The sequence below is a fragment of the Anolis carolinensis genome, unplaced genomic scaffold, assembly GCF_035594765.1.
Source record: "Anolis carolinensis isolate JA03-04 unplaced genomic scaffold, rAnoCar3.1.pri scaffold_15, whole genome shotgun sequence".
Lineage (NCBI taxonomy): Eukaryota > Metazoa > Chordata > Lepidosauria > Squamata > Dactyloidae > Anolis > Anolis carolinensis.
The window spans coordinates 6,648,402-6,669,865 of NW_026943826.1; the positions used below are offsets into that span (position 1 = coordinate 6,648,402).

The 21,464-nt window shown below is 38.1% G+C and overlaps 2 protein-coding genes across 3 annotated transcripts in view; one reads left to right on the forward strand and one right to left on the reverse strand.

Annotated features, from left to right (window-relative positions):
* Nucleotides 1-9,846, reverse strand: cptp (ceramide-1-phosphate transfer protein). Its single transcript, XM_003228930.3, has 3 exons — nt 9,608-9,846; nt 7,075-7,205; nt 1-4,038 (listed from the first exon to the last, which is right to left on the reverse strand). Exons 2-3 carry the CDS (start codon nt 7,194-7,196, stop codon nt 3,516-3,518), a joined length of 645 nt encoding a protein of 214 aa, XP_003228978.1. The 5' UTR covers nt 7,197-7,205; nt 9,608-9,846; the 3' UTR covers nt 1-3,515.
* The window catches only part of ints11 (integrator complex subunit 11), a 25,819-nt gene continuing 14,161 nt past the window's right edge, over nt 9,807-21,464 (forward strand). The window contains exons 1-10 of one of the 2 annotated variants that reach the window (XM_008122822.3): nt 9,807-9,906; nt 13,226-13,360; nt 14,385-14,482; nt 15,016-15,089; nt 15,576-15,804; nt 16,226-16,324; nt 17,683-17,717; nt 19,339-19,477; nt 21,057-21,121; nt 21,236-21,425. In XM_008122822.3, the coding sequence (XP_008121029.1) occupies nt 13,333-13,360; nt 14,385-14,482; nt 15,016-15,089; nt 15,576-15,804; nt 16,226-16,324; nt 17,683-17,717; nt 19,339-19,477; nt 21,057-21,121; nt 21,236-21,425 (957 nt within the window). In that variant the 5' untranslated portion in view covers nt 9,807-9,906; nt 13,226-13,332. Of the gene's footprint in view, nt 9,942-13,225; nt 13,361-14,384; nt 14,483-15,015; nt 15,090-15,575; nt 15,805-16,225; nt 16,325-17,682; nt 17,718-19,338; nt 19,478-21,056; nt 21,122-21,235; nt 21,426-21,464 lie in introns of both variants that reach the window. The other variant, XM_003228931.4, reaches the window with a different exon arrangement.

Sequence of the window (21,464 nt, forward strand, 5' to 3'; positions counted from 1 at the left end):
TGCGTGACTGAAAACATTTATTTCAATCCAAACATTGTGGGAGAGAAAATGTACACAAATCACAGTGCATGCGTCCAACCCATAATATAATTGTGCAAATGCTTTTTTTGGCAGCCTGCTTCGGCACCACCCGCCACCTCCCTCCCATCGGCGATTGAAGATGAATTGTGAAAGACAACACACAAAAATGCAACAGATTGTTTTGATTTGTGTCCCAAAACTGGTGGATTATGACAAAAGTGACACTCCACAAAAGCAAGACACACGATTGTCATGATTCTAAAAATCTTGTGCAATGGAAAGAATATTTTCAAAGACTTGGACAGTTAGTCAATATTTCCTTCTCAAATGTTCATTCGTCTTTCTTTGCAATTCCAGTGATTAATTAGTTAACAGCTGCCCTGAGTTTGGATTGCAACTCCCAGAATCCCCCTGCCAACATGACTAACAACACAAGAGACATTCAGAAACGATTGTTCGAGCATCCAGCACTCCAAGGATGATAAGGACATTGTGCCCCATGCTATCGATGTGGATTATGCTGCTAATTTGGGGTCACAGAGTCATGACAACATACAACGTTCCATGATGTGACTCTGCCTTTCCCTTTAAGGCAGTGATTCCCAAAGTGATGGCACCTATTAGGACACGGGGGCGGGGCCAGGAGAGGGGCGGGGCCTCTTCCCAAGTGCCGGAGATAGGGCTGGGAATCTACCTCTCCTGAGGTCCTTGTTGGGACACGGAGGGCGGAGCTAGGGAAGGGGGCGGGGCCTCCTTCTAAGAGCCTGAGACAGGGCTGAGCCTCTATACCTCTCCTGAGAGGCCTTTTGGGACTAAAGGGCGGGGCTACGGAAGGGGGCGGGGCTCCTTCTAAGAGCCTGAGACAGGGCTGAGCCTCTATACTTCTCCTGAGAGGACTTTTGGGACTAAAGGGCGGGGCTAGGGAAGGGGGCGGGGCTCCTTCTAAGAGCCTGAGACAGGGCTGAGCCTCTATACCTCTCCTGAGAGGCCTTTTGAGACTAAAGGGCGGGGCTAGGGAAGGGGGCGGGGCTCCTTCTAAGAGCCTGAGACAGGGCTGAGCCTCTATACCTCTCCTGAGAGGCCTTTTGGGACTAAAGGGCGGGGCTACGGAAGGGGGCGGGGCTCCTTCTAAGAGCCTGAGACAGGGCTGAGCCTCTATACTTCTCCTGAGAGGACTTTTGGGACTAAAGGGCGGGGCTAGGGAAGGGGGCGGGGCTCCTTCTAAGAGCCTGAGACAGGGCTGAGCCTCTATACCTCTCCTGAGAGGCCTTTTGAGACTAAAGGGCGGGGCTAGGGAAGGGGGTTAATAGGCTTTTCCTTAATCCCTCCTTAATATCCAAGATATTCGCTTATTCAAGGTTCTGCTGGCCCATTTAGCTTGGATAAGTGAGGCTCTACTGTATTATTATTATTATTATTATTATTATTATATTGTATATATTGTATGTACTTATAATATTGATAATAATATTATAATGTATTACAATATTATACTAATTAATCTATATATATATAAAAGAGTAATGGCATCACAGCAGTGGACAAAACAATAAAAGTAAACACCCCACAACCTCAAAAATTGACAGCACAACCCCTCATCCATGCCTCTAGGTTGATACAACAAAAAGAAAAGAAAAATAAAGTCCTAATTAGAGGGAGAGGAATAATTGTTTTTATCCAATTGCTGCCAGTTAGAAGGCTAAGCTCTGTTCACTTGATCTCCTAGCAACCCATTCAGCCCAGGGGACCCTTTACCTTAACTACCACCAATTCCTCAATACAGTAGTCTCATTTATCCAACATTCTGGATTATCCAACGCATTTTTGTAGTCAATGTTTTCAATATATCGTGATATTTTAGTGCTAAATTCGTAAATACAATAATTACTACATAGCATTACTGTGTATTGAACTACTTTTTCTATCAAATTTGTTGTATAACATGATGTTTGGTGCTTAATTTGTAAAATCATAACCTAATTTGATGTTTAATAGGCTTTTCCTTAATCTCTCCTTATTATCCAACATATTCGCTTATCCAACGTTCTGCCGGCCCGTTTATGTTGGATAAGTGAGACTCTACTGTACTTTATTTCCCATACCACCATACTTCGCCACAGCAACGCGTGGCCGGGGACAGCTAGCAATATAATATAATATTAATTATATATTAAATGTAATATTACTAATAATATTACCATAAAATTATATAGTACAATATAGTAATTTAATTGCTTATATTGTGCTATGCTAATAATATATTGTATGTACATTTGATTTGTAAGCCGCTCTGAGTCCCCTTCGGGGTGAGGAGAGTGGCATATAAATGTAGTAAATAAATAAATAATAATAAATATTGTTATTAATGGTCGCATTGCAAAACAAAAACCTATCAGTCTTGTAGAGCAGAATTTCCTCTTTCAGATGATACAATTCACAAGCATATTCAGGTAGACTCTTTTTGGAATTTGGTAGATTTTAGACCCCTTGGCATGGAATGACCCATATATCAAAGTTCTGATTACAGTAGAATCTCACTTATCCAACAATCGCTTATCCAACGTCCTGGATTATCCAACGCATTTTTGTAATCAATGTTTTCAATATATCGTGATATTTTGGTGCTAAATTCATAAATACAGTAATTACTACATAGCATTACTGCGTATTGAACTACTTTTTCTGTCCAATTTGTTGTATAACATGATGTTTTGGTGCTTAATTTGTAAAATCATAAGCTAATTTGATGTTTAATAGGCTTTTCCTTAATCTCTCCTTAATATCCATGATATTCGCTTATCCAAGCTTCTGCTGGCCTGTTTAGCTTGGGTAAGTGAGACTCTACTGTATTAATTATTAATTATTATTATTATTATTATTATTATTAATGGTCGCATTGCAAAACAAAAACGTATCAGTCTTGTAGAGCAGAATTTCCTTTTTCAGATGATACCATTCACAAGCATATTAAGGTAGACTCTTTTTGGAATTTGGTAGATTTAAGACCCCTTGGCATGGAATTACACATATATCAAAGTTCTGATTATTTATGGGGTGGGAAATCTTTAGATATTCAGCAAAAGCCCGCTACGCATGGATTATCCAAATGATCTGGATATTGAAACAGATACAGAGATTGTATGTGAGACCTTTTCAGCAACTGTATCCAACTTCCAAATGTTTGGAAATACTACAACTCCCAGGCCTCCCGACCAAATGTTTGCTTGGGGAGGTGGTTCAAGGCAAGGTTTCCAAACAGCCAGGTTGGGAGAGAACTGTCCTAAAGCCAACTTTAAGTGCAAGGTTTGGTTTTATAAGAAAATGCCCTCTGAGGAGAACAGTCTTCTCCAATCTGGTGCCTTCGGGATGTTTTGGACTCTGACCGCAGGGGCCGATGGGAGGTGAAGTCGAAAGCATAAGACGGGAAAAGGCTGGTTTTACAGCAAGAGGATCTCTGATTTCGACGGAGATGTGGAATGATTGTTGCCGGTGCTTCACGGGAGGTCGAGGAGGTTGTGTTGGGAATAGAGCGCCTGCGTGACGTCGTAGACCTCGCAGATGCTGGGCAAGGCCTCTCCCAGCATCTCCACCGCCTCCTCGTGGGTGCCCACCTTCATGTTCTCAAGGAAGGCGTCCCGGGTGGGCAGGGTGTAGAAGGCCACGGTGGTGGCCTTGCGGATGATCCACGGGTGGTAATTCGCCAAGGAGGCGTTGTAGGCGTCCGTGCACAGCACCGAGGTCCGGGAGTCCGTGTCGCTGGTCCGCAAGCCTTCCAAGAAGAGCTGCAGCCAGCGGAGCGCCCGGTGCAGGCGCAGGATGGTCCGGCAGCCGGACGCAGGGTGGTCCCCGGGCTTCTTCAAGTCCACCAGGTCGTTGGAGAGCTCATAACTCACCATGGACTGGAGGCTGACGTAGCTGTCCTTCCGCTCGCTGCTCCGGAATTCCTCCATGATTTGGATTTTGGTCACAACGTCTTTGGAGATGAAGGAGAAGATCGAGCCCATGGTGTTCAGAAACCTACGGTGGGAGAACATACACTGAGAATTAGAGTTGGAAGAGACCACAAGGGTCATACAGTCGAAGGAAAACATTAGAAAAGCTGGAATGTGTCCAGAGGAGGGCGACTAAAATAATCAAGGGTTTGGAGAATAAGCCCTATGAGGAGCGGCTTAAAGAGCTGGGCATGTTTAGCCTTCAGAAGAGAAGGCTGAGAGGAGACATGATGATGGCCATGGATCAATATATGAGGGGAAGTACAGTAGAGTCTCACTTATCCAACATAAACGGGCTGGTAGAACGTTGGATAAGTGAATATGTTGGATAATAAGGAGAGATTAGGGGAAATCCTATTACAATTCAAATTAGGTTACGATTTTACAAATTATGCACCAAAACATCATGTTATACAACAAATTTGACAGAAAAAGTAGTTCAATACGCAGTAATGTTATGTTGTAATTACTGTATTTATGAATTTAGCACCAAAATATCACGATATATTGAAAACATTGACTACAAAAATGGCTTGGATTATCCAGAAGCTTGGATAAGCAAGGCTTGGATAAGTGAGACTCTACTGTAATAGGGAGGATGACTTTTGCCCTAGAGACTAGGACACAAACTAAAGCAAAGGTGGTTCCACCGGAACATGAGGAAGAACTTAATAACTGTGAGAGAGAGCTGTTCAGTAATGGAACTCTCTGCCGCGGAGTGTGGTGAAGGCTCCTTCTTTGGAGGCTTTGAAACAGAGCCTGGATGGCCATCTGTCGGGGGTGCTTTGCATGCGATTTTCCTGCTTCTTGGCAGAATGAGGTTGGACTGGATGGCCACAAGGTCTCTTCTAACTCTAGGATGCTAGGAATCTAATTTACAGTAGAGTCTCACTTATCCAATACTCGCTTATCCAACATTCTGGATTATCCAACGCATTTTTGTAGTCAATGTTTTCAGTACATCGTGGTATTTTGGTGCTAAATTTGTAAATACAGTAATTACTACATAGCATTGCTGCATATTGAACTACTTTTTCTGTCAAATTTATTGTTAAACATGATGTTTTGGTGCTTAATTTGTAAAATCATAACCTAATTTGATGTGTAATAGGCTTTTTCTTAATCCCTCCTTATTATCCGACATATTCACTTATCCAATGTTCTGCCGGCCCGTTTAGCATGGATAAGTGAGACTCTACTGTATATTTATATAGTTGATGCAATGAATTAAGAATGAAATATAAGAGTATTGAAGGTATTGATGTATGGATGTATTTTAAGAAAACTACAGTACATTGAGAATTAGAGTTGGAAGAGACCACAAGGGTCATACAGTCAAAGGAAAACATTAGAACAAGCTGGAATGTGTCCAGAGGAGGGCAACTAAAATAATCAAGGGTTTGGAGAACAAGACCTATGAGGAGTGGCTTAAAGAGCTGGGCATGTTTAGCCTTCAGAAGAGAAGGCGGAGAGGAGACATGATGATGGCCATGGATCAATATATGAGGGGAAGTACAGTAGAGTCTCACTTATCCAACATAAACGGGCTGGTAGAACGTTGGATAAGTGAATATGTTGGATAATAAGGAGGGATTAAGGAAAAGCCTATTACAATTGAAATTAGGTTACGATTTTACAAATTAAGCACCAAAACATCATGTTACACAACAAATTTGACAGAAAAAGTAGTTCAGTACGCAGTAATGCTATGTAGTAATTACTGTATTTACAAATTTAGCACCAAAATATCATGATATATTGAAAACATTGATGACAAAAATGTCTTGGATTATCCAGAGGCTTGGATAAGCGAGGCTTGGATAAGTGAGACTCTACTGTATTTTGAAGCTAGCAAGAAAGGGGCGGAGCTAGCGGGATGAAAAAGGAAGGAATGTTTTAAAGAGTTCAGTCTGTGGTCGGAAGAATCACAGGGAAAGACTGGTTCTGAGGTGGTTAGAACCAGGGAAGTTCAAATGTCAGTCTGTGATCTGAGAGTCACAGGGAATAGACTGGTAGTAATAATAATAATAATAATAATAATAATAATAATAATAAAACTTTATTTATATACCGCCCTATCTCTAGGATGGGACTCAGGGCGGTTTCCAATCATAAAACAACACAACATTACATAACAACATAACACATTATTAAGCAAGTAAAATAATACAATTATAGCAATAAATAACACTTACATGACCTGATTAAGGGGACGGGAACCATAAACCCAATATATATTAAAATGTATAATCTTAGGCTAGAGAAATCTTGTGCAATATATTCAGGCCCAGAAATTTATTGTTAAACATGATGTTTTAGCGGTATTCCAATGTAATTACTCAAAAATCTGCCGACACCACCAGGTCTTCAATTCCTTACGGAAATTGGATAATGTAGGGGATTGCCTGATCTCTTGTGGCAGTGCATTCCAGAGCCGGGGGGACCACTGCCGAGAAGGCCCGTTCCCTCGTCCCTACCAGCTGCACTTGAGACGGTGGTGGGAGCGCGAGAAGAGCCTCCCTGGATGATCTCAAGGTCCACACTGGCTCATAGGAGGAGATGCGATCACAGAGATAGGTAGGGCCCGAGCCGTATAGGGCTTTATAGGTCAAAATCTGCACCTTGTATTGGGCCCGGCAGTTTATCGGCAGCCAGGTTCCAGGTTTAGTTCAAATCTCAGTCTGTGCTCTGATAAGGCACAGGGAAGATTGATTCCAGGTTGATGGGATCAAGGAGACTCCATTGTTCATTTTGAGTCGGTTTTAAATAAGTTTGGTGACTTATTTAATGTAGTCTGTGTCCTGGAAAGGCACAGAGAATCTGTGATAGTATATCACAGGGGTGACTGTGGTTTGAAGTCACTGTGAGAGCTGTTCAGCAGTGGAACTCTCTGCCGCAGAGTGTGGTGTACCTTGAATCTCAGCTCCTTGTTTCCATCACAAGATGAGCTTTGGAACAGATTGATTCCCATGTGTTTTGGACTGCGGTTCAAGCAGAAATACCACCTCTATAGAGAACAGAAAATCTAATTCCGACCACCAACCGTGCCTCTTAGTCTTACCTCACAAGGCCTTTCCAGCCTTCTAGGTACGGATCCAGAAGGACCTCTTGATTGTCTGTAAGGCATTTCTTAAAAGTGACCAGCACTTCCTTCAGGCCGTGCCCATCATCCCCAGTAGCCATGGCGGGGCTCTGAAAGAAGACGGGTCGTTCGTAAATTGTAAACAAGCAGATAAACAACGGAAATGGCTTGTCGAAGGCTTTCATGGCCGGGATCGCAGGGTTGTTGTCTGGCCATGTTCCAGAAGCATTCTCTCCTGACATTTTGCCCACATCTATGGCAGGCATCCTCAGAGGTTGTGAAGTCCTTAGGTCCGTTGACGCAGGGACTAAGAATACACAACACTCATGGGCGCTTAACTCTGTGATGCATTCATAACTGCGACATAGGATTCCAGCCAGCCTTCCCATGTACATATACCTCACAACCTCATAGATGTGGGCGAAACGTCAGGAGAGAATATTTCTGGAACATGACCATACAGCCCGGAAAACATACAACAACCCAATGGAAATGGCTTTGCACAATGTCTAGTTCACATCCTCCAATGCTTTCCATTGGGTCTGCTTTCCCATTTTCCCTGCTGCTTTTCAAGTGTCCTACTTTCTCCTTTCTCCTCTTGCTCTATCCTTGGCTTAAGCTGCCACAAACTGGGTTTAAAGGGCAGTTCTTGCATAAATAATAAGTAAATGGTGCAAACTAATACTCATGTGGTTAATAATTCATAATGTTAATCAATATTTTATCTAATTGCAAGGATGTTTGGTCTCTGCCCCCTCCCATATTATGCTCAGTCAGTTGAACTTGAAAACATTGCATTTTAAACTATTATTATAATATTTACATTTACCCTGCTTTATCTCTCCCGAAGGAGATTGATTTCTCTTCCCAATGTGGCAAAAGAAATTACAGAATTCAAATGCCCATCCATAGAACTCTACTACATGGATATAAATAAATGATCACAATATTAATAATACCCCGGCTATTATGACATGGATGTAAACAAATAATCATAATATTAATAATACCTCAATCATGTGGATATAAAAATAACCATATTTTCCAAATTGAAACAGCCCTGGTCTCCTTAGTGCAGTGTATAAAACAGTAATAATAATACTTAAAGTACTATTATATGGATATAAATAATGTCAATATTAATAGGACATGTATAGAATAGTAATAATAATACTTCACCTACCATTATATGGATATAAATAATGACAGTATTAATAGGACATGTATATAATAGTAATAATAATACTTCACCTACCATTATATGGATATAAATAATGACAGTATTAATAGGACATGTATATCAGAGTAATAATAATACTTCACCTACCATTATATGGATATAAATAATGACAGTATTAATAGGACATGTATATAATAGTAATAATAATATTTCACCTACCATTATATGGATATAAATAATGACAGTATTAATAGGACATGTATATAATAGTAATAATAATACTTACACTATTATTATATGGATATAAATAATAACAATTTTAATAATAACTATTACATAGACAGAAGAAATAATAACAGTATTAATAAGACATGCACATAATAGCAATAATAATAGACTACTATTATATGGATATAAATAATGTCAATATTAATAGGACATGTATATAATAGTAATAATAATAACACTTAAATGACTATTATATGGATATAAATAATGACAATTTTAATAATAACTATTGCATGGACAGAAGAAATAATGACAGTATTAATAAGACATGTATATACAGTAATAATAATAATACTCAGACTACTATTACATGGATATAAATAATGACAATATCAATATGACATGTATATAATAGTAATAATAATACTCAGACTACTATTATATGGATATAAATAATGTCAATATTAATAGGACATGTATATAATAGTAATAATAATACTTAAACTACTATTATATGGATATAAATACTGTCAATATTAATAGGACATATATATATATAATAGTAAAAAGAATAGACTATTTTATGGATATAAATAATGTCAATATTAATAGGACATATATATATAATAGTAATAATACTTAGACTACTATTTTATGGATATAAATAATGACAATAGTATTATGAACACACATAATAATAATAATACCTTTATTACCTATAATAATAATAATACCATTATTATTACATGGATATATGTTCACAATATCAGCAACACCTCTATTATTATATCAATAATACATTTGACTATTATTACATGGATATAAAATATTCACAGTATTACTAATACCTCCACTAGTATATCATATGGATATATATATATATATATATATATATATATATATATATATATATATATATATATATAATATGAGCACAATATTAATATATTTATGTAGAAATAATCACAATATTGAGAATACCTGGACTATTATGATATGGATCTAAGTAAATAAAATCACAATAGCTATGATACGTCTTCTATACAGGGATAGAAATAAATATAATTATATTATTAATTATATTAAGATTTCATATGGATTTACCAAGGGAAGCAATGTCTTCCTCCTTCCTGACCCAACAAGAAAGTCCAGTGAAGTGTAAACCAATGGAAGCCTCAGTCCCGCCCACTTTTCCCTTCTCGACGAATCATTGACGTCTTTCGAAGCCGCGACGGCCAATAGGAGCTCGAAAGCGGCTTCTGGCTTCTGAGGGCATTTTCCTCCTGTGATAGACTGCGCATGCGCGAAGGTTCTTTAGTTCACGCAGGTCCCCGAAACGGAAGGTGGTCAGTAGTGCGCATGCGCGCCCTGGAGGGGAAAGCCAAGATGGCGTCGCAAAGCAGGTGAGGGGACCGGTTGTTATGGAAACGCGGCCTAGGTTGGTTGTTTGTGAACTTCTTTCATTGTTGTGGCGTCTTTTTCCCTCAGTGAGACCCAGACGGAACCAAATTTAAGTTAACTGGAACTCTCAAGCAACTGGAACAGAAATGGAAGACATAATGTATAGCTATTTATCTGTCTGAAAGTGAATGTATGCATGTTGGTTTGATTTCCAAAGGCTTCATGAGGGAAAGGTATGAGGGAAGGAAAAGAAGAGAAAAGACAAGAAAGAAAAGGAAGGATGAAAATAATAATAATTTTGTTGTCAAACGCTTTCATGTCCTGGGTTGCAGTGAGTTTTCCGGGCTCTGTGGCCATGTTCCAGAAGCATTCTCTCCTGACGTTTCGCCCACAGCTATGGCAGGCATCGTCACAACCTCTAACTACAGTAGAGTCTCACTTATCCAACATAAACGGGCCGGCAGAACGTTGGATAAGCGAATATGTTGGATAATAAGGAGAGATTAAGGAGAAGCCTATTAAAAACCAAATTAGATTATGATTTTACAAATTAAGCACCAAAACATCATGTTATACAATAAATTTGACAGAAAAAGTAGTTCAATATACAGTAATGCTACATAGTAATTACTGTATTTACGAATTTAGCACCAAAATATCACGATGTATTGTAAACATTGACTACAAAAATGCATTGGATAATCCAGAACGTTGGATAAGTGAATGTTGGATAAGTGAGACTACTGTATGTTGGTTTGATCCCCAAAGGTTCCTATAGAGCTTCATGAGGGAAGGAAAAGAAGAGAAAAGACAAGAAAGAAAAGGAAAGATGAAAATAATAATAATTTTGTTGTCGAACGCTTTCATGTCCTGGGTTGCAGTGAGTTTTCCGGGCTCTATGGCCATGTTCCAGAAGCATTCTCTCCTGACGTTTCGCCCACAGCTATGGCAGGCATCGTCACAACCTCTAACTACATGCATGCAACTCTGTTTGTTGAAATATGTATAATTATTTTATTGTCTTTTTGTGTTATCGGGTGCCGTTGGCATATCTACAGTAGAGTCTCACTTATCCAACACTCGTTTATCCAACGTTCTGGATTATCCAGCGCATTTTTATAGTCAATGTTTTCAATATATCGTGATATTTTGGTGCTAAATTCATTAATACAGTCATTATTACATAGCATTACTGCATATTGAACTACTTTTTCTGTCAAATTTTTGTATAACATGTTTTGGTGCTTCATTTGTAAAATCATAACCTAATTTGATATTTCATAGGCTTTTCCTTAATGCCTCCTTATTATCCAACATATTTGCTTATCCAACATTCTTCCGGCCCGTTTATGTTGGATAAGTGAGACTCTACTGTACATGCACGCAACTCTGTCTGTTGAAATATGTATAATATGTATAATTATTTTATTGTCTTTTTGTGTTATCGGGTGCCTTTGGCATATCTATTATGTTGTCTGTTATTGCTTATTAAGGAATGTATTGAGTCTCACAACACTTGTGAAGAATCCTGAAGGGATTTTCCCCAAAACAAAGATTTACAAGACTGGGGTTCTTTGTATTATTTATTATTTATTACAATATTTATATCCCGCCCTTCTCACCCAACAGGGGACTCAGGGCGGCTTACAAAAAACACATATATAAAAATTATACAGTGCAATATAAATCAGTTAAAAATTATTATTAACTTCAGTATTCATAAAACACATTATAAAATACAGATAGGCGTGTTTGTAGAGACTTTCCCAAGGACCCCTCAAGTATCTTATTCATTCCTACAGAGACTTTTCTTAAACACTTCCATTAATAATAATAATTATTATAATAATAACTTTATTTTTATACCCGCTCCCATCTCCCCAGAGGGGACTTGGGGGGGCTCACATGGGGACAAGCCCAGGTTCAACATACAAAAAAATACTGCATAATTAAACCAATGTAAAATAGGTAAAATAGTATAAACATACAAACCAGCATAAAACATCAACATCAAAATATTAGGACATTAGAGTCTGAACATACAGTAGAGTCTCACTTATCCAAGCCTCTCTTATCCAAGCCTCTGGATTGTCCAAGCCATTTTTGTAGTCAAATGTTTTCAATATATCGTGATATTTTGGTGCTAAATTTGTAGATACAGTAATTACAACATAACATTACTGTGTATTGAACTACAGTAGAGTCTCACTTATCCAAGCCTCGCTTATCCAAGCCATTTTTGTAGTCAAATGTTTTCAATATATCGTGATATTTTGGTGCTAAATTTGTAAATACAGTAATTACATCATAACATTACTGCGTATTGAACTACTTTTTCTGTCAAATTTGTTGTATAACAATGTTTTGGTGCTTAATTTGTAAAATCATAACCTAATTTGATGTTTAATAGGCTTTTCCTTAATCCCTCCTCATTATCCAAGATATTCACTTATCCAAGCTTCTGCTGGCCCGTTTATCTTGGATAAAGGAGACTCTACTGTAATATACAAACTGTAAGATAAAATTCAGCAGACTCTACAAGTTTACCATCGTTTACCAACTATAAGACAATACAGAAGAGTGAAGATATAAGTCTGACAGTTTGAACTACTTCCACCAGGAATATATAAAATTACTAACAGGACTTAAATACTGTATATATGAGTGGAGACAAAAACTCTGACTATATGTATAATCTATTTTAAAAAAACTGCACTATTGGATATTGTACCATTATATATCCTTGTTCAGCTTTTTATTTCTAGATTAAATTGTCTTATATACTGTATAACACTATTGTGTATAATAAAAGCCTTGTGACTGGAAGGTTGGGTTGCTGATCTGAAGGCTGCCAGGTTCGAATCCCACCCGGGGAGAGCGCGGATGAGCTCCCTCTGTCAGCTCCAGCTCCATGCGGGGCCATGAGAGAAGCCTCCCACAAGGATGATAAAACATCAAAACATCCGTGCGTCCCCTGGGCAATGTCCTTGCAGACGGCCAAGTCTCTCCGGTTGCTCCTGACACGAAAAAAAACAAACTATTGTGTATAACAGTTGACTACTTGTTGTTTTGCTTTTTGGTATTGTCACAACATCTGCCAGGCACTGGTCCTTGGAATTCAGTGGAAAAGAGTAGTAGAGTTGAGTGTCATCTGCGTAGAGATGGCACCGAACTTAAAAACTTGGCATGACCTCGCCCAACAGTTTCACAAGGAAGGAAGAGGAAGGTCTATGAGGGATTGAGTTGTGGCAGTTCAAGTGATGCCAAACTACATTAATTCTACAGTGTATTTCACTCTTCTCCTTTTCTGTCTCACCACAGGACATCTTGAATAGTCTTCCACATCAGACTCTTCAATTGGGTTATCTCTAGAACAGTTTTGTGAGATCCTTGCAGCTAGACATTGGAGGTTTCCTCGCGCTTTAAACATGCCTGAAATAAAAGTCACCCCTTTAGGTGAGGAATGTGAATCTTGGCACTTCTTTGCTGTTTCGTACAATGAAAATGTTGTCTGTTTGTTTCATAGCAGGCCAGTACAAAAAGTATAAATAAGTACTAAAGTAATATACACACAGTAAAGTCTTACTTATCCAAGACTCGCTTATCCAAGGTTCTGGATAGCCAGTGCGTTTTTATAGTCAATGTTTTCAATACATTGTGATATTTTGGTGCTAAATTTGTAAATACAGTAATTACGACATAACATTACTGCGTATTGAACTACTTTTTCTGTCAAATTTGTTGTATAACATGATGTTTTGGTGCTTAATTTGAAAAATCATAAGCTAATTTGATGTTTAATAGGCTTTTTCTTAATCCCTCCTTATTATCCAAGATATTCGCTTATTCAACGTTCTGCCAGCCTGTTTACGTTGGATAAGCGAGACTCTACTGTATATATAAACTTTATTTGTATTCCGCCCTATCTCCCCGAGGGGACTGGTCTGCTTTCTCCAAGTGAAGAGGGATGGAGTCCTCCCTCAGCACATTCACACATATATGAATTCGTTGCTTGCCAGGGGCAACTAAGTATATTGCTAATCTCAAGGAGGCTTCTGATGTGTGTATCGCCTGTGATTTATTATTTATTTATTTACTACATTTATATCCCGCTCTTCTCACCCCGGAGGGGACTCAGAGCGGCTTACAAATCAAATGTACATACAATATATTATTAGCATAGCACAATATAAGCATTAAATTACTATATTGTACTATATGGTAATATTATTAATAATATTACATTTAATATATAATATATAATTAATATTATATAATTATTAGTATAATATTGTATTACATTATAATATTATTATCTATTGTAAGTATATACAATATATTATATATTATATATTATGATTCTGCATAGTTACTAAGACTTCAGATAATCCTCTTGGGGACATACGATTAAAGTTTATTATTATTATTGTTATTGTTATTATTAATTCTGTATTAACCTCTTTTCCCCTTGTCTTTTCAGGAGCGGGCCAAGATGTGGGCCGAAGCTGCATCCTTGTGTCCATTGCAGGGAAGAATGTCATGCTGGATTGCGGGATGCACATGGGCTACAATGATGATGTAAGTGGTAGCCAGGGTTACCTTCCATTTCTTTGTTTGTTCATGATTAAAATTTGGCTTCCTTTTGTTTTAACATCATGGATTTTGACATACCAGTTCTCAAACCAGTCAGTGAAATTGAAATTCTAGCCTCCCCTTCGTAAACACTTACTCTTCTGTTCTCTCTCTCTCTCTCTCTCTCTCTCTCTCTCTCTCTCTCTCTCTATATATATATATATATATATATATATATATATATACATACGCATATATTCATATGTGTTATGTTTCAGTATTTATTTATTTTATTTTATTTCCATCATTTCTATCCCGCCCTTCTCACCCAAAGGGACTCAGGGCGGCTTACAAAAGTGGCAGAATTCGATGCCAATACACAACAATACAAAAGAATAAAACATAATATGTGCTTTTACAAAATGTATTTTAGCATAATGATGTATTTTAACTATGTTGTGCCCTGCCTCGAGCCATAAAGAGAGGCGAGTAATAAATCCAAAATATTATTATTATATATATTGTTGTTGTTGTTTTAGAGGCGGTTTCCTGATTTCTCATACATCACTCAGAACGGAAGGCTGACCGACTTCTTAGACTGCTTAATCATCAGGTATGTATATATGTTTCAATCTTTTAAGAATAATTTATTGTTGAAGACTTTCATGGCCAGAATCACTGGGTGGTTGTGCATTTTCTGAGCTGTATGGCCATGTTCCAGAAGCATTCTCTCCTGACACTTCACCCACATCTATGGCAGGCATCCTAAGAGGTTGTTTACTAAGCAACTTTCATGCAATGGACTTATCTGCCCAACCTCCCATAAAACAAATTTATTTATTGGGATTGATCTGTGCTAAGAAGACTCCATCATCATCATCACCATCACAATCATCAAATACAATAATAATAAAATCCTAGAGTTGGAAGAGACCCCAAGGATCATTCAGTCCAACCCCATTGTGCCATGCAGGAAGACACAATCCAAGCCATCCCAATAGATGACCATCTAGAATCTGCTTGAAAATGTCCACCACATTCCAAGGCAGCTGTTCTGTCCGGAGGTTCTTCCTAACATTTAAGTTTTTCTCCTTCCCAGCCATTTTCATCTGGACCACTGTGGCGCCCTTCCTTATTTCAGCGAGATGGTTGGCTATGACGGACCCATTTACATGACCCACCCAACCAAAGCCATCTGCCCCATTCTCTTGGAGGATTTCCGGAAAATCACAGTGGACAAGAAAGGCGAGACCAACTTCTTCACCTCCCAAATGATTAAAGACTGCATGAAGAAAGTGGTGGCTGTCCATCTTCATCAGACTGTTCAGGTAGGGAGCCAATGCCAACCTCTGGATTTATTATTATGTTTAGAATGATAATTTACCTTCTGCCTATATTTTTTGTTATTATATGTTGTTTGCTGTTTTATCTGGGCTTGGCCCTATGTAAGCTGCAGCGAGTCCCTTCGGGGAGATGGAGGAGGGTTATAAAAATAAAGTATTATTATTATTATTATTATTATTATTTATTCTTGCTTTTGATGGATCATGGGTTCTTTGGCACAGAGTGATTGCCTTTCTCTGGGGTTGGAAGAATCTCCATCAAGTGGAATTGTTTTAACTATACGTTGATATTGGTGACCCAACAGAACCTTTTATTGTGAATTCTAATAAATGATAAATGGTGTTCTGAGGAGTGCTCGTTTTTGTCATTTTTGTTAACGCTGCATACATATATTTTTCATTGCAGGTGGATGATGAGCTGGAGATCAAAGCCTATTATGCCGGGCATGTCCTTGGAGCGGCCATGTTCCAGATTAAAGTTGGCTGTGAGTCCGTGGTTTATACTGTAAGTAACCAGACTCACTTCTTATGGCACTATATGTCTTCTTTTAAAGTGTTCTGTTAATTTATGTACAACATCTGAGGCCCTGTTGCATATCCTAGATTCTGTAAGGCTTAGAGAGACAAGGTTGGTGGATGGCACTCCTCCGTGTAGGTTAGCCTCTTTTTTATTGTTCTTTAAGTGGCTGGTGAATGAAAAGAGTGGTTTTACTGAGCTTTTCAATGCAAATTTATGTGTATGTGTGTGTGTATATGTTATGACAGATGACACCAGATTAGGAGTAGTAGCTAAAATCCCAGAGAACTGGATCAGAATTCAAAATGATTTTAATATTAAGTAGATATAATATAACCTTGCAGAATCATAATAGTGGAAGGTGCCGTCCACAGTCCTGTCCCCTGCACATAAAAAGATAATATACTTTTTCCTTTTTAAATCTTGTAATAGATTAGCAGAGTATTTAATAATCACCCTCCTTTAAGTACAGTAGAGTCTCACTTACCCAACACTTGCTTATCCAAAGTTCTGGATTATCCAACGCATTTTTGTAGTCAATGTTTTCAATACATCGTGATGTTTTGGTGCTAAATTCGTAAATACAGTAATTACTACATAGCATTACTGCATAGCATTAAACTACTTTTTATGTCAAATTTGTTGTATAACATGATGTTTTAGTGCTTAATTTGTAAAATCATAACCTAATTTGATGTGTAAAAGGCTTTTCCTTAATCCCTTCTTATTATCCAAGATATTCACTTATCCAACATTCTGCCAGCCCATTTATGTAGGATAAGTGAGACTCTACTGTACATTGTCTCCAATTTGAGACCATGTACTTAAACCCTTTAAGGCTTTCTTAATCTTTTTGTGTGTCTTAAATGAACATTACTCCAAGTTGGGTTGCTGTGAGTTTTCCGGGCTGTATAGCCATGTTCCAGAAGCATTCTCCCCTAATATTTCGCCCACATCTATGCCAGGCATCCTCAGAGGTTGTGAGGTCTGTTGAAAACTCGGCAAGTGGGGTTTATATATCTGTGTAATAATGTCCAGAGTGGGAGAAAGAACTCTTGTCTATTGGAGGCAGGTGTGAATGTTGCAATTGGCCACCTTGATTAGCATTTAGTGGCCTTGTAGCTTCAAAGACTGGCTGCTCACTGCCTGGGAGATTTTCAAGTGCTTGGCAATATTATCCATTAATAATGTTAATAAGGTATAATATTAATATTAATTTTAATAAAGTCTAGCAGCATAAACACATCATAAGGTCCTAAATTTTCCCCCCAATAGTCGACCCACAACTGTTTTAAATGAAAACATAATCTGAAATGTAAGTGAGACGTTTTTCTTCTTTCCATAAGGGTGACTATAACATGACTCCGGACAGACACTTGGGGTAAGAAATAATAAATAAATAAATAAGTAAATAATCCAGTCTACGAAATTGATCATAACATTTTCATTGTAGATTGAACTTTTTTGTTGTACTTTATGCTTATGTTCCTCTGGAGAGCCAGCATGATGTATTGTTGAATTGGGACTCTTAGGAGGCCAGGGTTTGAAACCTATTCGGCCACAGAAACCCATTAAATGGTCCTGGGTGGGTCACACTCTGTCAACCAGAGCAGAAGGCAAAGACAAACCCTTGCTGAACAAAACCTGCCAAGACAATCACATTACCATTGTGCCTTAGGGCTGCCATGGCAGAAACAACTTGAAAACACACAAAAACAAGAAGTCATATAGAATTTATCTTACCAATAAAATTAAGATATCTCTTAGGTAAAGGTTTCCCCCTGACATTAAGTCTAGTCATGTCCGACTCTGGGGGTTGGTGCTCATCTCTATTTCTAAGCCAAAGAGCCGGCATTGTCCGTAGACACCTCCAAGGTCATGTGGCCACTAGCATGACTTCCCGCTGGAGCAGTACCTATTCATCTACTCTCATTTGCATGTTTTCGAACTTCTGGGTTGGCAAAAGCTGGGGCAGAACCTATTGATCTACTCACATTTGCATGTTTTCAGACTGCTAGGTTGGCAGAAGCTGGGGCTAAGAGCAGGAGCTCACTCCACTCCCCGGATTCGAATCGCTGACCTTTCAGTCGGCAAGTTCAGCAATTCAGCACTTTTATCCGCTGCACCATTGGGGGGTTACTACCTATCTCTTAGGTAGTATCTGGGAAAAACAAGGGGCTTATTGGTTCTTTTAAAGAGGCCTTTTATTCACTGCTTATTTTAAGGACTTTGCAAAGGGAAGGCCTAACTGCAAATGGTGCTTCAATGGACCAGAGTTGTCAAAATCCCCAAAGGCACTGTGTTCATAATTGCTCTGTGATCCATTTTTTTTCAATTTTTCTCAGGTATAAAAAAGACTTGAATTACCTCTCCAACCTTGATATCTCTAGCTAGGAAGAGACTACAGTAGAGTCTCACTTATCCAACATAAACAGGCAGGCAGAATGTTGGATAAGCGAATATGTTGGATAATAAGGAGGCATCAAGGAAAAGCCTATTAAATATCTAATTAGGTTATGATTTTACAAATGAAGCACCAAAACATCATGTTAGACAACAAATTTGGCAGAAAAAGTAGTTCAATACGCAGTAATGCTATGTAATAATTACTGTATTTATGAATTCAGCACCAAAATATCACGATATATTGAAAACATTGACTACAAAAATGCGTTGGATAATCCAGAATGTTGGATAAGCGAGTGTTGGATAAGTGAGACTCTACTGTACTTTGAGCATTCACTTTATAGTATGTTCTGCTTGTGTCTCAGTGTTTATGTTATCGTCCTGCTTAAATGTCATTTGATTTTAATTGAGATATGTTTTAATTTGTGTTTGGTTTTAATCTCTGTTGGATCGGGCTTGTCTTCATGTAAGCCGCCTTGAGTCCGGGGAGATGGAGGCGGGATATAAAAATAAAGTATTTGTTATTGTTGTTGTTGTTATTATTATTATTATTATTATTACCCAAGGGCTCATCCTGTTCTGTTTATATTTTTCAGAGCTGCCTGGATTGATAAATGCCGCCCCGACCTGCTCATTTCGGAGTCCACTTATGCCACAACGATTCGAGACTCTAAACGCTGCAGAGAGAGAGACTTCTTAAAGAAAGTCCATGAAACCATAGAACGAGGAGGAAAGGTGATAAATACCTGCTCTTTGCTTAAAATATCCTTGATAGTTTGCATAAGAAAAAAAAGTGAGGCAGTGGAATCATTCCAACATACCCAGGCCTTCCCAAGATAAAAATTCTTGCTTTCTTTTGCGTATTAGGGATTTTACAATTTTATTAGACGTGATTTTATGTGTGTGTGTTCTTTTTTAAAAAACTTACATTGCTGTTTTATATGCTTACTAGCTGTGCCCGGCCACGCGTTGCTGTGGCGAAGTATGGTGGTATGGGAAATAAAGTATTGAGGAATTGTATATTGTATATTGATAATTTATATTATCTGCTTAGAACTGGATTATATGAGGCCCCTTCTTCACAGCTGTATAAAATGCACACTGAAGTGGATTATATGGCAGTGTGGAATCAAGATAATCCAGTGCAAAGCAGATAATATAAGATTATACATGGGTTATATAGCTGAATGGAAGAGCCTTGAGTCTACACTGCCATATAATCCAGTTCAAATTAGATAATCTTTCTCTAATTAGGACTTTATTTTTCTTTTCTTTTTGTTGTATCAGCCTAGAGGCATGGATGATGGGTTGTGTTGTCTAATTTCGAGGTTGGGGGGCCTGTAGTTTTGTTGTTGTGAGACTCTACTGTATTATTAATAATAATAATAATAATAGAGTAAAATAAATGTAATAGTAGCAACAATTATAGAGAAAAATAATAAATGTAATAATACCAATAATAATAGAGAAAAATAATAAATGTACCATATACAGTAGAGTCTCACTTATCCAACACTCGCTTATCCAACGTTCTGGATTATCCAATGCATTTTTGTAGTCAATGTTTTCAATATATCGTGATATTTTGGTGCTAAATTCGTAAATACAGTAATTACTACATAGCATTACTGCATATTGAACTACTTTTTCTGCCAAATGTGTTGTCTAACATGATGTTTTGGTGCTTCATTTGTAAAATCATAACCTAATTTGATGTTTAATAGGCTTTTCCTTAATGCCTCCTTATTATCCAACATATTCGCTTATCCAACGTTCTGCCGGCCCGTTTATGTTGGTTAAGTGAGACTCTACTGTATCTGTTTTTATTTCTGAAATTTACCACCCTTATCCAACTTTCTGCCTGCCCGTTTATGTTGGATAAGTGACACTCTACTGTAATACCATATAATAGTATTAATTATATATTATATTTTACATGTAATATTACTAATCATTTAGTGGTCTAGTACAATATAGTAATATATAATGCTAATATTATGCTGTGCTAATAATATATTGTATGTACATATAATTTGTAAATGCTCTGAGTCCCCTTTGGGGTGAGAAGGGTGGGATATAAATGTAGTAAATAGATAAACAAATGAAGCTACAAGCTTATCTCACTTGTGTTCTTGGGCATGCTGCCTTTAATTGGTACTAGAGACAGAAATAACATTGAAAGCAGTAGGTTTCTGAATCATGAAACAGAAGTGTGGCTCAACATGAGGTTTTTATTCGGAAACCAACACTATGGGTCACATCAGCCTTGTGGAAACAGTCCTTCAAAACTCTGTGTCCTTTTCCCCGATTGTAGGTCCTCATCCCGGTGTTTGCGCTGGGACGCGCTCAGGAGCTTTGCATTTTGCTGGAGACTTTCTGGTAAGGAGCTTCTTTTCAAAGCCATTCCAGATCTCTGTTCTGCATTTGAGGATATAACTGCATGAGAGAAGCTTGCCAAGGCTGACTTGTTTCTCCCTCTTCTTTCCACCAAAGGGAGCGCATGAACCTCAAGGCACCCATTTACTTCTCCATGGGCCTGACGGAGAAGGCCAACCACTACTACAAGCTCTTCATCACTTGGACCAACCAGAAGATCCGCAAGACCTTTGTCCAGAGGAACATGTTTGAGTTCAAGCACATCAAGGCCTTCGACAGGGCGTTCGCTGACAACCCGGGGCCAATGGTACGTGTGGTGGCTGTGGCTGGAAGTTGGGAAATGAAG

Excerpts from the sequence above, each read along its gene's own strand:
- cptp (XM_003228930.3), bottom strand. The coding sequence starts at position 7,196 with ATGGCTACTGGGGATGATGGGCACGGCCTGAAGGAAGTGCTGGTCACT. Across the intron at positions 4,039-7,074 it reads GGCTGGAAAGGCCTTGTGAG|GTTTCTGAACACCATGGGCT; the intron begins GTAAGACTAAGA and ends CTCCCACCGTAG.